We start from the raw sequence: 16,066 nt of genomic DNA, 5'->3' as shown, positions 1-16,066 counted from the left end.
ACTTTAATTTTAATTATTGTATAAATTTATATAGATTGTTTTACCACTTAATTGAACCACAATATTAACGGACTTTGACGGCATGACCAATTTAACATTGAATCGAGAGTTGGAGCACTACCACTAGAGTGAAAACAAAAAAATTAACTAAAGGACCAAAATGAAACTCGGACATAAGTTTAGGCACCATTTCGATAAACCCAAAAAAAAATATTGATGCAGTCAAGCACAGATGGAGCCTCTACTTCTCCATATAATTACTTAAAATCGAGTGTAAACTGAAAAGACCAACTTTGGCTTGCCATTTGTTAACAATCTTTTAAGCCAACACCATATTTTATCTTTCTTATTAGAAATATTAAATTTAATTTTCATAAAATAAAAATATGTATATTGTATTATAAAAGGATATTGTTAATAAGGAGATACTCCTCTTTAATCATAATTTGACACATATGTAAAAATAATTCATCAAAAACACCAAAAAACAAAAACAAAAAAAGGTATGCACACATATCACACTGAGGAATATAAAATAGGAAATATCTTTTTTTTTTTTTTTTTACATGGTAATGAAGGAAGTATTTTTCATTATAAAATAAGAATTTTCTTTTCTTTTCTTTTTTTTAAAAATATTTTATAGAAGTTTATCGTTCTATTGGGATAGCAGAACCGGTTGTAGATATATGTTATTCTGTATGTGGACCAACAAATTGCATACAACCAAACAGACCCTCTGAGTGAACTTGTTCCTCAAGTCCCCTGCTATTACCTCCAATTTCCTAACCCCAAAAGCACACACAGTGTGACCCAGCTCCAAAGCAATCAAAAACGCAGAGAGAGAAACAGATCGAAACTCGAAAACCAAGCAGATCAAGAACAAGGCAATGGAGTCCATCTTCGGTTTGGTAGGGGACGGCTTCGCGGTGGTGGCGGCGGACACGTCAGCCGTGCATAGCATACTGGTGCACAAGTCTAACGAAGACAAAATCATGGTGCTCGATTCACACAAACTCGTCGCCGCGAGCGGTGAGCCCGGCGACAGGTGCAACATCTTTTCTTTTTGTTTTTTGTTTTGGAGTTTTATTTTGATTATCGATATCATTGTGGTTTGGAATCTAATTTAATTTTTTTGAAATAATTGGGGGAAATAGAGTTCAGTTCACAGAGTACATACAGAAAAATGTAGCCTTGTATCAGTTCCGCAATGGGATCCCATTGACCACTGCTGCTGCGGCCAATTTCACCCGTGGCGAGCTCGCCACCGCCTTGCGAAAGGTATTGGTTTTTATTTTTTATTTTTTTGGTTGATTAAATTTAACTTCTTTGTTCACTACTTGGTTAATTAGAATTTTGCCCAATGGGATCTAGGGTAAAGGTTAATAGTCTCATTTTGTAAGTGTTTTTCCGCTTGTGCAAATCTAGGGTTTTTCTTGATTCATTGTGACGTGATCGGGGTTTAAGTTAAGATGCAACAGCGTGGGAATTAAATATATGAAGTGGGTTTCAAGCCCAAAAAAAGAAATAATGATGTGAAGTGGGGAAATTCTGTACTGTGTGGACATTGTTTTTGAGTTTGAGCATGCTGTTGTAATGTCCTCTTGAGTGAGCCAGTTTTGGTGTTTGACTTTATAACCTGAGTAAATTTCTCAATGGCTTCTTTAATCATTGGTTACAGATTACAGCATTATTAGGGGTGAGGATCCAAACACCTTTCTTATTGTATGCATTAATTACCAGTAACATAGGAGGTGATTGAGCGGGCTAAGTTATATTGCGAAGTTAAGTGATCAGAGACTACCAGTTTGAATTCGTGTATAAAATAATCTTATAGGGAAGGCTGTGGGTTCTGTACATGCTACGTATATGTTGCTTAGTATGTGGTTTGAGAAGAGTTGTAACCCTAGTTAGTCATACTAATGCAATCTAATTTTTATCTTAAATTTGCTCCATCTGTGCATAACTTATGTAAAATGTTTCTATAAACATCCACAATTAAAAATTTAGAAATGAGGTCTCTTGGGAAGTTTTCTAACAAACCGAATTAAGCTTCACAGTGCTTCTTTGAAAGTATTTTCGTTAGTTAACTACTCAAACTTTTTAATTGAAATGAGGTCGCTTGAGAAGTTCCGTAGAAACTTAATTGAGCTTCCAAGTGTTCCTCTGAAGGAATGGGAGAAGAAAGAGTCTGGTAGAACAAAAAGGGGAAGAAAAGAGCTTCCATGTTGTATTAGCTTTGATTTTGAATATATTTTCTATTGTTTTGGATTCTAGTTTTCAAAAATGCGGGATACAGTGCGGAGCTGTTGTCAAAACAATAGTGCTTTTTTGTTTCCATATCTTGAAAACTGTATTCTCCAAACTTTAAAAACATTACACCAAATGTCAACTACCAAATGCCCCCTGAAGTTCACTTCCCTGATTTTATTGATAACAGCCCTAGCCTTAATCACCATGAAACCCAAAGTTATGGAGTAGTTGATGCCTCAACTTCCAGAATCAATTCTAAAATTCTAGTGACTTCTTGCCTTCAAGTCCAACCCTAGTAGTCCTCAAAGTATCCTACCATTCCTCGCCCCCTTTGTTTTTATACATTAAACCTCTATTTGAATTACCATTTGCTTATGGTTTCAAACGAGATTGCATCTGTATTCTAGAACATTATCTCAGGAATGTTCTTACCATTTCATCAAAGGTCTAGGATATTGAGGGTAAATCACTGTGCTAGTCTGCAGTATTTTATAAGCTTCTCAGTTTTGAGGCTGTTCCTAAGCGTAAGGAGCATCAATGAAATAGTGAATATTTGAAGATGTTATTCCTAGAAATTTGCATAGTCAACTTGGGTTCCCCAAATGGGCTTTACCAGGGGTTTTAGACACTAGCAGTTCACTTTTGTGGGTATCGTCAAAGGAAGGATAAAATTCTTGGGGTGGGGGTTCAAACACACTCAAGAAGGGTTGTATGTACTATGATTTTTCCTTGTGAAGTCACAAATTTTTTCTTTATTGTTTTTGCGACTTCAAACGCTTAGTTTTGAATTTGCTGTATCTAGTGCAAACTCCACTTTGAATTTTCATGTGCTAAGAACAAGTAACCATATGGTTAATTTATTGTGTTGTTTACCAAGAAGTCCATTGCTTAGTTTATCCCTGGAAGGCTTTTTTAACTTGACCTTTATTCTTTAAGCCAATAGAATTTTTAAATAGTTGTTAGTTGATGTATAACTTCTCTTTCTTCTTTCTTTTCAGAACCCATACATGGTGAACATCCTTATGGCTGGTTTTGACAAAGAGGCCGGGGCATCCCTATACTACATTGACTACATTGCCTCACTTCACAAGGTTGAAAAGGGAGCCTTTGGATATGGGTCATATTTCGCACTCTCACTGATGGACAGGCACTACCACAGTGGCATGTCTGTGGAGGAAGCAATTGATCTGGTTGATAAGTGCATTATTGAGATCCGGTCGAGGCTGGTGGTGGCTCCCCCCAATTTTGTCATCAAGATAGTTGACAAGGATGGTGCGAGGGAGTATGCGTGGCGGGAATCCATCAGGGATGCTAGTGTTGCTGCCGCATGATCTTTTAATATCTATCATCAGACTTCTGTTTAGTTTACTTTTAAACTTGTGCTGTTTGAATTTGACATGCTAGGAGGGGAATTTGGTGTCCTGCCAGAACCTATTTAAAATGGTAAAAGTAGCTCTGTTCTTGTTTGAAGTTCTGATATGCCGGAATAGCTGTATTTTGAAAACAAAAAAATGGTCCTTCAAAGTGCGAGTTTCATTTGTAATGACTGGAGTACTCTTTCTAGGGGACAGGGTATGTTGAAGAACATGTGGGAGGCTTCATTGTCTCCTCATTCCTTATCTTTCATTTCCTTTTCCTTTTTCCTTGTTGAAAATATCTTTGATTTCTCATTTTCCCTGCGGTTTTTTTATTTATGCAAACACAAATATTCATTGGGTGACTTCAGGATTTCGAACCTCTCCTACACCGGTGGTGGTTATGTTTGGTGTTCATACACAAATAAATCTCTATGATTGTTGTTTTATATTGCAATTGCCCATCTATCAAAGGAACTCAACTTTTGTAAAGAAAAAGTAACTCAACTCTTCTATCGTTTGAAAAGTCCCACAAATCAACCACAAGGTGTGGTGTGGTTGGTAAACTGCCACCTCCAGTTGGTGAGCTACTTGGTGCCTCAATGACGGGGGTTTGAAACTTATTGGAAGCACTTTGAAGTCAGCGGCAAGCCGAATTCTGAGCAGGGATTAATCCCACCGTTTAGGTGTGGGGACATCTCATGGTATTTACACACACACAAAAAGTCTCACAAATATTTTATGAACAAAAACCTAAACCTTGGAACATGGGCAGTGTATTTTAGACCAGATGAGTATTTTTATACGATCATATTATTTGAATGCAGTGGACCCATACTCACAGTTCACTCTCATAAAACTTGCATGAAACTGGAAACACAAATTCAATTACTTTGGGCTATTCTATCCGACCTTGACAGAAATGAGTTTTGGGCAGGGACGGGACAGTACAGGATACCCCTTTATCCCATGTTGAGCACTGTATAGAGCAGCAGAAAATTGAACTGCTGCACCACGTTTTGGCCATCCATCACTAATTCACTAGTGATAATACTTAAGGGGGAAGTTAGAGCGAAGAATTTTGACAAGATGAATCCAAAACTGGAAAATGCCACTTCACAAATAAAATCATGGGTCCAGGTTATTTGTTTGTTTGCAACTTTTACAAAATAGTATTTTGGTTTGTCCGGGGTTTTCCTTTTCATTCTCTCTCTCTCACTCTCCAGTCTTCCTTGTACACTAAGTTGAACTTTATTTGCCTTTTTCTTTCTATTGAATGAAATGCAGTGAACTCTTTTTCGGATTATCTGGTTCTCTCTCAAAGATCTAGTCTTTGAGGTTTGATCAGCGGTGGGTTTCTGGGTCATCTCTGTCGTTCAAGGCCTCCGCATTTCTTTTATCAGGTCTGTCTCTCAACCGATTCTTAGCTTTCTTTCATAGCGATTTCTTATTGTTTGTGTATTTGTTTGTATTTGTCAATGTGTTTGTTCCGTGCGTTCGGGTATTGATGTAGAGTTTGGTTCTCATATGGGTTTCTGGAATTGATGTAAGATTGTATAAATTTTGTTAAATGCTTCACGTAGCCGCGTTTTCACTTTGCTCTTCCTGTTCTGCGGTTTTTCTGATTGTTGGTCTACTAACTTTGTTGGAGCCTTCATGTAATTGTTTTTCTGATTTTGAATCTACTGCTTCCAATGTACCTTTACCAAGCCTTGGTAGCGAAATTGGTCTGTGGTAGACTGGTAGTTTTCTATCTGGATCAACGGGGGAGGGGGGATTCGAACTTGGACCTCTTCCAACATTGGGAAGAGAAGTACGGCTAGACCAGGAGCTAGTTGGTCTTTAGTACTTATCATTGGGTACCTTAATCTTCTAGTCAGAAACCACTTTCTTCTTCTTCTCCTCTCTCTTTGTTTTTTTATTCATTTTTTCCCTTGTTTGTAACTCACAGTTTGTTCTTCATGTCAGTCTCCGTTTGGTGATGGGTATAAATGGTTATAAGTCGGATGAGGAATGCTCTGTCATTGGAGACAAAGGAGAAATCGGCTTCATAGATTTTGAGGATGATAAATCGGTGCGTAGTTACAACCCATGTGAAGAGGGTCCAATTGTTATTTCAGTCCCATTCCCTTATGTGGGCGGAAAGCAAGGTGAAAAGCCTCAATCAGTATGCGTAGGAGAAACAGCTGTGGATAAGATAACTATTAAGAACACCACCCATGACCCGGTGGAGCTATGCGGTGTTAAAATTTACGCCTCAAGTCCAGAGGACTCTTTCAAGCTTTCTCTGATGAAACCCCCAACTGCAGACTCTGATGTCGAAACCATCCAAGCCTTCCTTGAGTCTACTTCTCTGGAGGACAGAATGCTTCAGCCAGGAGATACTTTGACTATATGGCTATCTTGCAAACCCAAGGAAATTGGTCAGCACAAGGCCTTTGTGCATTTTGATTTGGAGACTGAACAGATTGAACGAGTTGTTATTCTCTTAGCAGAAGATAAAATATCCCAATCTATGGCCTCAACAAAACCATACACAAGAGCCACTAGAAAGAAACCACTTCTTGTGGATGGTTTTCATGTGGGTGTACGCCCTAGTGGAGTAACAGACCGACGACCGTACAAGAATAGGCTTCCTCGATACGACATTCCAAAAGACATCAGAGAATTACTTGAGAGCAAGCAGATTCCTTATGTTGTCACCGAAGGTCTTACGAGAGGGAACTATGCAGATTACTTCAAAACTTTACTCATCATGGAGGAAATACAGATAGAGGTAAGTTCTTCATTTTGTAACAACACTGTATGAAGTTGTTCATGATTTGTGATCAATTTGGTGATTGCTTCAGGAAAGTATGAGAAGCCATGATATGGTAGGTGTTACTTTGAGGAAGAGAGGACATCAATTTTTGTCCCTTGAAGTCCCTGGGCTTGCTGAGAGAAGGCCTTCACTTGTCCAAGGGGATTATGTTTTGGCCAAGCTTTCTGAGTATGCAGATGATACAGTTCCTCCGTATCAGGTTGTCCTTCTGAAACGAAATCTTATCATTAAGACCAAACATCTAATGCATTTACTGAATGCTATGATTGTTAGCTGTTGGTATTATATACTTATTCATCAATACTCAAATGTTTTCATGTTATTTAAATATCCAGAATTCTATAGCTTATCTTTCCAAATTTTTTTAATGTGTTCTGCTCAGGGTTATATCTACCGTGTTGAGGCTGATGATGTTTACTTGAAGTTTCCTCCAGAATTTCACGCATGCCACAGAGATGGTAACCTTTATAGTGTACAATTTACATTTAATCGAATCACCATGAGAAGGTTATATCAAGCAGTTGATGCAGCAGAAAAATTAGAGATAATGTTCCTTTTTCCATCTGAGTCCTATCAGAGAAGGATGATTAGAGGCACTCGACTGGTGCCTATATCTTGTACACCTAATAAGGAGCAGATGTGCTCAGTTGAGATGATCCTTGGCTGCAAAGGAGGGCCACCTTATGTGATTTATGGTCCTCCTGGAACAGGCAAGACTATGACATTAGTGGAAGCAATCCTCCAACTCTATGCAACTCGGAAGAATACTAGAATCCTTGTGTGTGCACCTTCAAATAGTGCAGCAGACCACATTCTGGAAAAACTCCTCAATGCAAAGGCTGGTACAGCAGTTCGAGAGAATGAAATATTCAGGCTCAATGCATCTTCCCGTCCTTATGAAGATGTCAATCCTAACCATATTGACTTCTGCTTCTTTGATGACGATACCTTCAAGTGTCCTGAACTCCGTGTCTTCGTGCGCTATAGGATCATCATATCAACCTATATGAGTGCCTCTCTGCTTCATGCAGAAGGTGTCCCACGAGGCCACTTCTCTCATATTATCTTGGATGAGGCAGGCCAAGCTTCAGAACCAGAAACCATGATCCCGATATCGAATCTCTACCATCGGAATACAGTAGTTGTTCTTGCTGGAGACCCTAAGCAATTAGGTCCAATCATAAACTCCAGCCAAGCAGAATCCTTTGGTTTGGGGAGATCATACTTGGAGAGAATGTTCGAATGTGAGTTTTATAGTAATGGGGATAAAAGCTATGTAACAAAATTGGTTAGGAATTATCGATGCCACCCAGAAATTTTGTATCTCCCTAACATGTTGTTCTATGGACAAGAGTTGATTGCTTGTAAAGATGACTCAGTTCCCTTCATAGCAAGGGTGGACCTTCTTCCTAACAAGGATTTCCCTGTTCTTTTCTTTGGCATCGAAGGCTGTGATGAGAGGGAAGGAAGTAATCCATCATGGTTTAATCGGACTGAGGCAAGTAAGGTAGTAGAGGTCACTAAGCAATTGACTGCAAAAAGGAATTTGAGTGAGGAAGATATTGGGATCATAGCACCTTATCGGCAGCAAGTACTAAAACTGAAGAAAGCTTTCGAAAATTTGGAGATGCCTAACATCAAGGTAGGAAGTGTTGAGCAATTTCAGGGACAAGAGAGACAAGTTATAATAATATCAACTGTCCGATCAACAATCAAACACGATGAATTTGACAGAAGATACTGTTTGGGATTTTTGAGCAATCCAAAAAGGTTTAATGTGGCTATTACTCGTGCTAAAGCTTTGCTAATTGTAATTGGGAATCCGCACATCATCAGCAAGGTATTGTCCCATTGTCTTACAGGTTGCAGGACATTCTGTCAAATCAACTGAGGTCTATATAAATAAATATGTGCAATTCAAGGATTTATTTTCTTATAATATCAGTTGTTTGGTTTTGGCAGGACCCAAACTGGAACAGGCTTCTATGGCGTTGTGCAGACAACTCATCCTATCTGGGCTGTAACCCCCCTGAGAGGCAGGAGCTTGATTATGAGGACCCACAGGAAGATCTCTTAAACAATGAAGGAAACACTTGGTGCTCTGGAGATGATGGGTGGGCTCGAGACTCCTGGCAAAGAGAAGTTCCCCAACCTGTCATGGAAGGGTCCTGGCAAACAGAAGCTCCCCAACCTGTCGTGGATGACGAAGCTGAATGGTCTGATGGCTGGAAGTAAATATTGAGTTTCTGAACATATAATGCGACAATAAAGCATTTGTCTTTCTTCATATACTATGAATCCCAGGATTTACAATGATTGTTGGCTGGAAATATATTTTCCTTTTTCGCCTTTGGTGTGCCATGAGTCTGTGGCTCTAGGTGGAGCTGGATTTTGAAGCAGGATTCGAAGCTAGTGCCAAGTAGTACCGCAGTTAATGCATTGTGTATGCTGTGAAAGTGGGTATTATAGTTGATGCAGATGAAGTTACTTATAATAGCCTTCAAGTAGTTGGCATATTATCATACAATTATAAAGAATAGATGAGAGTGGTGGATTTCATTTGCCTACTGCCATATTGAATTGATATTGCTAATACCTTTTCTAAAGAAATTTAGACTTCATTGCTCAATTATCACAGGTCATCATCACACAATTAAGCAGAACTTTGTATCAGAATATACAAATTCATGAATGTCAATGTAACAGAGTAACACAAGTATGCTTGATTAGGTGTATGATCAGATGAGCTTAGTACTATAGGTGAGTGGAGATGGGAACAAGAAAAATCAGTACGGCAGGTAGAAACCAAGTATTGCTTCTGCAAATTTGCTTCATTGCTGTAGACACCCTAGCTGGTTCTACTGCTGAGCTTGGTGGAGTTGTCGTCGGCGATCTCTTTCCCGGCAGCAAGCTTGAACTGTTTGTTGATTCTGATGGTAAGCTCATCAAAGGAGATGAAGCATTGTCAGCTCCTGAAAAATAATGAACGCAAACCTAAGTCAAAGGTAGCTAGTCAACCCAATATGCTCCCATTTATTCACTCGCATATTTCTCAAATCTCAATGTACTTGAAAAACGAACATTAATCCAAATGAAGGTAAATAAATAATCCAAGAAAATCATGGAGGGAGTGAGAGACTAGGGTACCAGAAGGAGAAGGAGAAGGACATGAAATCCCTGAAGTCGTTGAGCTGCGGAGAGGAGGGAGTTCAGGCGACCCTGTTGCAGTTACCCAATGGATTAGAATTTCGAACCCAGATTTCATCGTATTTACATTCATAGCTTTAAGAAATAAAGATTGGTAATTTTTCAATCGATAAATAAATAAAACCCTAAATTGGGCAAAGGAAAATGTTGAAGAAAGTCAAGAACCTGAGCAGAGCGACTCCAAAGAATTATCAGCGCTCTTTGTGCTTGTGCCATTGTTGCTGAGAGGGCAAGTAGAAGACAGAGACAGAACGCGAGTCTCGTTCACCGGAAACCCAAGCATCGGAGGGTCCTGGATCAAGTAGCAGAGGCACAAGGCCTCGCCGGACTCAAACGACGACGACAATGCGTCGCAGCACTTGGGTGGGGCCGAGTCGGAGAGGTTGTTGGGAGGAGACGACACGTACGGAAGGCACGGCGAGAACCTCACGAGCTCGTCGGCGCAACCTGGCTGCGGCGGCGGTTCTGCTGCTGCTGCGGATAGAACGACGAGTGTCCAGGCTAGGACGAAGGCCATGAGCCACTGGTGCAGGGCGGTGGTGGTGGTGATCATGCTTTGAGTGTTGAGAGAGAAATGGCGGGAAACAGAGGAATATTGATTTTCCGAAAGTACCCTTTCTGGCTTCCGTGTGAAGTCTGTTAAGTTTGTTTAATAACGAAAAGAATGTGATCTCTATCTAACCAACTACCCAAGTTTTAGGCTTTCGGAGGCAGTTGACAGTAGGTAGTTTTTTTTTCCAAACCAACTGTAACAAGAAGAGGCCTCAACACTAAACAGTTTTAGAAGTTTTAAATCAATCATTATTTATAAGATATAAAATTACTTTATCAGTTGATGTTTTATTGCACAGATAAATAGAGAATTAAAACTAATACAATGCTTTACAAGCTTGAAGAGCCAAGGAAAGCAAAAGCATTGGCAGTGGATGCAGCTTGGTCTTTTCCTCTCTGTTTGATATATCATCACTGCTTTTGGTCACTGGTGGCTGCTTTGATTCTACCACTGTAGCATTTCCATTGCTGGTTGAGTTTAATGGAGCCTGCAGCACTTCAACCGGAGCCACCGGCACGACTCGGTGATCAGTTGGACCAGAAGGTTGTGCAATCTCCTCATGAGGGCCATTTGGTGGAAACCCTTCAGCCTTTGGAGCTACCACTGTACAAAATAAGAGGGGAAGAAAGGATGTAAATTTTATTTATGCATCTAAGGGTGCTTAATTGAATCCAGCATAATTATATATATACCTTGACACTGAGTTAAAGGAGGTGCAGATATGTAGCAATTTGATAATGGCAATGAAAGGGGGGTGCCTAAAAGAGGCAGAGATGAGGATGTTGCTATCAGAGAGCACAAGCATCCATACCCGGCTTGGACGAGTTGATTAAGGGCTGTGCAGCAAGTATCATCCATGGAAATAAAGCCACTGCTTGGTTTCAAGCAATGCTCAAGGTCTAGACCCACCAAGGAGCAGCCAGGAATTTGGGTTTTAACTGCAGATGGTGAAACAAAAAGCAGAAATGCCAAAATCCAAGAAATCCCGGAGAAAACCAATCTCCTCATGCCCACGAGTGTCATTGAATCAGAAGGTAATTATGTCTCTCTCTGTCTGCATATTTATAAGCTTCAACTGATATTTTATGCCATTTTATTGTTAAGTATAGAAATTATGATAATTACGCTATACAATTCAAACATTTTGCTAACCAAGTTGAAAAGGCCATTTTATTGATTTATTTGTATGACAGTTTCGTCAGTACCAAATAAATTTTTTTTGAGTTCCATTTTCATGTATGCAGTGACCTCTCTGTTGAGGAACTTTCTCACTACCAGAGTTAAATGGTGACATAGAACAGAAGAATTGAGATATTCTAAGCTTTTCTCTTTTTAATGATTTTTTTTTTTTCATCCATGTAATTGCAGATGCATGCTATTTGCCCTGCAGGGTGGGTTGGTGAAGTGAAACCTGTCACATGGATTGTGAGGGGTGCTCATGAAACTGCCAAGGCATTAACAAAGCACATGAAGTCTCAACAAGCAAGGAGGTTTGATTTGTGACTAAGGCACAATTGAAATGTGGAAAGAACTGGAATTTCACCAACCAAGCACATGAGATGAGTTTGTTCTTCACCAGCTTATATAAATAATACAACTATTTATACAGAGAACTCATAGGAATTGAGACCAACTACTCAAACACCTTACTCCTCTTATACAGAAAAACTCAAGAAAATTGGAGCCATTTTCACTCAAAATTAACCGCGAAGCCGGAATGCGGTGAATGGGTTCAATTGACACATAAATTTTTTTTCTCCGATTAATTTTGATTGAAAAACCATGTTTAAAAATGCGGTATCATATATCTTTAACGTTTTATGGCAACCCATGCATCAAGCTTTAATTCTTAAAGTAATTCACTGAAACTGAAAGTCTGAAGGGATACAAAATAAAGTAAAACAAATTTTTATTTGCACTGATTCAAATTATACAATACAGAAACCCAAGTTTCAATAGATAATCACCCAACATGGGTTGTGTTTACACCATAATGAACCGAGCAGACCCAGCATCAAAGCGACTAGCACCAAGGCAGCCACGCCTTCTCCCATGCCGAAGGAAGACACACTTCCGAGGTGCCAGACACCTGCCGAAGCTCTCAGCTACCAAATCTAATCTCCAGGACACGTGTCGTCACCACAACGGCTTGCACAAAGTCCCACATTGGGAACAGTACCCAGGTAAAACCAAGAACTATTCTCCCACTTTTACTGTTACTCTGTCAGAATTACTACTTGTAACTGACTTAGGCATCGGAGAGCCTTCGGCCGGCACCACACCGGTGTCCGAAGCTTAACGATTGCTTCTCCTCTTTTTACCTTCTACAGGTCTCTCACCAACCCATTTCACCAAGGGCCTCAGCCTCCTTCTCTGCTGAAGACTCAGCACATCTAATCGCTAAGTTGCACTCAATATTGGCCGGGCCATTTTGAGCATCAACAGGTTGCAATGATCTAAACTAGCCTAAAACAATAGTCACACTCATACCAACAAAAGAATATTTCTCAAATAATGTATGGAAATATGTATAGAGATGAACATAATCAGCCTAGAAAAACTTCAAAGCCAGAATGCCTGATGCAAAAAGCATAAGAGAGGGTGAGAGACGACAAGAGGTAAAGGCTGCCGAAGGAGTCAGAACAGGGCGGCTGCCTGTAGTTGAGGTTGGAGCTCCAGAGCCTCCTGTTGTAGATGGCGGAGTTAAAAGTGGTGTTGTGTCGGATTCTGGTGACAGAGCAGATGAGGTTGGCTCTGGGACAGAGGAAGCTGCTCAAGAGAAACATACATGGGGAATCAACAAGAAGTGTGTCACCAATTTTAGACACCTAAAAAAATTATACATCTGCCTTGTTAAATGAGACAGACAGCTATGCTGAAAATGTACTAATTTCAGAGATTACCTGTTGGACCAGATGGTGAAGCTCCAGGAGAGAGGGTTGGCGCAAGGGAGCTAGGACCTGCCCAAAAATACAATTAGTCAACATTAGTTCACCAACTTAACAACCATAACAAATTAACAATATAAGAAATTAATGTTCACTTATGAAGTTATGAGAGAATCTGAATTATATGTAACATGTTCCATTGATAATATAACATGTCAAACTCGCAAGAAAGCGCTAATAATCGTACCTGGAGCAGGAATAGGTGCAACTGTGGCTGCACATTATAAACATCATGTTAGTATTCATATTAAAAAGATACACACAATCACGTTGACATTGAAAACCCAAGTGCGATATGAAATTAGAAACTTTTTCTTTTACCTTGGCATTGGAGTGGGACGCCGGGGATGTTGCAGGCACGAGGGAGAGAGATGGCTAGAGAACGGTTGATCGGTAGTTGGAAGGGAACACTTCCAGTTACAATTAGGCAAAAGCAATCTCTGCTGGTACTTGTGAGGGCTTTTAGTGAATTGCAGCAGTCTGCGGTTGGTGAGGTTCCATTGGAGCTGCTATTAGTGAGAAAACTCATGCAAGGGGTCAAGCTAGAAATCGCCGAAGCATTGCAAGGGGAACCAACTTGGCCATAGACAGGCATAGCCAAGACCACAGTCATTGCCAATGCCATAGCTAGACGGAAAAAAGGCACTGAAATCTCCATATCTGAAATTGTAAATGGAAGCAAATTTGTGGTTTTCTAGGAGTTGGTAAAATTTATAAGTTTATGGTGCTATCAGAGAAGACTAAGATGGGTTTAGTGAATTGTGTTTTGGGGTGAGAAGGGTGAGAGAATTTATAGATGAACGGGATTGAGGAGAAGTGGAGGGAAGAAACAGGTGAGTTGGTTTTGGAGCTCAACTACCTTAACGAACTTTTGTGAAAACAAGGGATTTTTAAACTTTTGAGTAGGTGGGATTTGCATTATGTGGCATATTTGTATGGAGCCCATTTTGACTTGCATTTTGGCTGACCTGGTGGTGGCTAGGAAATTTTCTAACCCCCTGATGCCATGTGGATTCATATGGTTGGTTAATAGCTCCCAAATGTGTTAGGAAATTCTCAAATGAGGGTAATGTTTATCCCAAAACTAGAGTTTTTATATTTTTTATAATGTGATATTCTAAACTGCTATAATTAATGGAAGAGGGACTCGAACTTGGATGCAAGGAGGGGGTCACACTATCCTCATCAAGTAGCATAACTCACATTTGTCCGAAATTAGTAGTATTGGGAGAGCCCAAAACTCAACCACAAATGCTACTTGTACCCCAATTTGCAAAAGGACTTCAATATTGACAGATTTCTATTTTGTTGAGAGGCTTTCTCTCACCCCAAAAAAAAAAGGAAAAAAAAAAAAAGAATTGGCTTCAAGAATCATTTTGACAACCCTACCATCCCAACATTTCGCTGACCAACTTGTGTGCAAAGATACTGCCCGACGCATGCAGATACAGGATAAGAGAGTAGTTGACCATACTCTCATTGACAGGTATCCAATATCACTCATTGCACAGTAATAAGCTCAAGTCAAATAAACTATGCGCATCAATCTGATCTGGAATACCAAAAAAATAAGAAAACAAATGTAATTACCCTTCTCTCCAAAACCTGCTTCCTATGTACTTAGCTTTTTTGCTCTAACAATTTCTCTAAGTCTCCAGCTTCTAACAGATCCCCAAAAACAATAGAAGTTGGTCACCCAATAACCGGCCTCCAAACTAGTCCTCCTATGCCAGCAAAGCCACAACATTTGAATAAAATGTTGAAGTTCCAAGCTTCATAAGTACAAAAGAACAAATTATGAAATAATATAAGTAGGAGAAGTTGGTTACCCAATTAAGCCAACATTTTGTCTGTTTCTTCTTTTAGCCCCCTACAAAAGGCACATGCCCCTCCTCTAAAATTCACCAAGTTAATCAAACACTCAAATCCCAGTGCAGATATTACAACTTCTCAAGCATTTCCTACACAAATTCAAGAACTTAATTGTTGCAATGGCACAAAGGATGGAGATGAGTTTGGTCCTTGTCCTGGTGACCATGTTCTTGGCGAAAGCAGCAGCACAATCTAGTTGTACCAATGTGATCATCAGTATGTCACCTTGCCTCAATTACATTACTGGCAACTCCTCAACCCCTTCTTCAGGATGCTGCTCACAGCTTGCTAGCTTTGTCCGCTCCTCTCCACAGTGCTTGTGTGAGGTCCTTAACGGCGGTGGCTCATCACTCGGGATCAATGTCAATCAAACTCAGGCTCTGGCATTACCAGGTGCTTGCAATGTTCAGACTCCACCCCTCAGCCAGTGTAACGGTAAGCCTGCAGATGATTACTTACTTTGATTTTTGGCTCGTGTCGATGCTAATCTTCTACTAATTACTTGTACACTGCTAAAAATGCGCAGCTGCTTCTCCAGCTGACTCTCCAGCAGGAACACCAGAATCTCCGAGTGATGGTCCTTCAGGTACAAAATAGTTCATATCATTCTTTCAGCTATGCATGAATAAAATAGTTTTGTATTCTTTTATTTTCCCCCTTAGCAAAGTTTAAAAGCTCTGCTCCATCTGAAATTATGATGTTCATATTGTGTAGGAACTGGATCCAAAAATGTACCATCAACTGAAGCTGGCTCATCTGGAAACTCCATCAAGTTGTCTACAACTCAACTGTTTGTTGTTCTGGCTGCAGCATATGCTACCCTCTCAATGTGCTGATTTTCTTTTATGTTGGCCAACCTTTCGAGTTACACATAATGCTCTTGATGATTGTTAAATGTATTCCATTATTGTTTAGAATTCAGTATTTAGATATATGCATGTAATTTATTATTCATTGTGACCTCAATAGAGAGGTTTATATATGTTTTTGTACTACAGAAGAGGCATCCTGCTCTCTTCCCTTTTTGATAATAAAGGTTTCTGGTTTCTGAGTGTACACA

The 16,066-nt window shown here is 39.8% G+C and overlaps 5 protein-coding genes across 6 annotated transcripts; 3 read left to right on the top strand and 2 right to left on the bottom strand.

Moving 5' to 3' along the window:
- On the top strand, positions 713-3,920 carry LOC18793360 (proteasome subunit beta type-2-A). Its single transcript, XM_007223400.2, has 3 exons — positions 713-1,045; positions 1,155-1,278; positions 3,249-3,920. The coding sequence occupies exons 1-3, from the start codon at positions 888-890 to the stop codon at positions 3,579-3,581; spliced, it is 615 nt and encodes a 204-aa protein (XP_007223462.1). The 5' UTR covers positions 713-887; the 3' UTR covers positions 3,582-3,920.
- On the top strand, positions 4,480-9,006 carry LOC18791306 (probable RNA helicase SDE3). Of its 2 annotated transcripts, XM_020564494.1 has the most exons (6): positions 4,480-4,745; positions 4,893-5,008; positions 5,574-6,381; positions 6,455-6,625; positions 6,809-8,266; positions 8,389-9,006. In XM_020564494.1, the coding sequence occupies exons 3-6, from the start codon at positions 5,587-5,589 to the stop codon at positions 8,659-8,661; spliced, it is 2,697 nt and encodes an 898-aa protein (XP_020420083.1). In that variant the 5' UTR covers positions 4,480-4,745; positions 4,893-5,008; positions 5,574-5,586; the 3' UTR covers positions 8,662-9,006. The 2 variants fall into 2 exon arrangements, with proteins under 2 accessions (XP_020420083.1, XP_007227017.1); XM_007226955.2 differs by lacking the exons at positions 4,480-4,745; positions 4,893-5,008 and adding an exon at positions 5,314-5,464.
- On the bottom strand, positions 9,137-10,374 carry LOC18793984 (non-specific lipid transfer protein GPI-anchored 2). The gene is made up of 3 exons (XM_007224839.2): positions 9,799-10,374; positions 9,574-9,645; positions 9,137-9,398 (listed from the first exon to the last, which is right to left on the bottom strand). The coding sequence occupies exons 1-3, from the start codon at positions 10,184-10,186 to the stop codon at positions 9,181-9,183; spliced, it is 678 nt and encodes a 225-aa protein (XP_007224901.2). The 5' UTR covers positions 10,187-10,374; the 3' UTR covers positions 9,137-9,180.
- On the bottom strand, positions 12,480-13,902 carry LOC18790053 (non-specific lipid transfer protein GPI-anchored 2). The gene is made up of 4 exons (XM_007227129.2): positions 13,456-13,902; positions 13,322-13,348; positions 13,090-13,146; positions 12,480-12,955 (listed from the first exon to the last, which is right to left on the bottom strand). The coding sequence occupies exons 1-4, from the start codon at positions 13,790-13,792 to the stop codon at positions 12,738-12,740; spliced, it is 639 nt and encodes a 212-aa protein (XP_007227191.1). The 5' UTR covers positions 13,793-13,902; the 3' UTR covers positions 12,480-12,737.
- LOC18789226 (non-specific lipid-transfer protein-like protein At2g13820) lies at positions 15,047-16,062 on the top strand. Its single transcript, XM_007223562.2, has 3 exons — positions 15,047-15,441; positions 15,533-15,592; positions 15,721-16,062. Exons 1-3 carry the CDS (start codon positions 15,126-15,128, stop codon positions 15,840-15,842), a joined length of 498 nt encoding a protein of 165 aa, XP_007223624.2. The 5' UTR covers positions 15,047-15,125; the 3' UTR covers positions 15,843-16,062.

This window comes from Prunus persica, chromosome G1, assembly GCF_000346465.2.
Source record: "Prunus persica cultivar Lovell chromosome G1, Prunus_persica_NCBIv2, whole genome shotgun sequence".
Classification (NCBI taxonomy): Eukaryota; Viridiplantae; Streptophyta; class Magnoliopsida; order Rosales; family Rosaceae; genus Prunus; species Prunus persica.
This window is presented reverse-complemented; position numbering and strand designations above follow the sequence as displayed.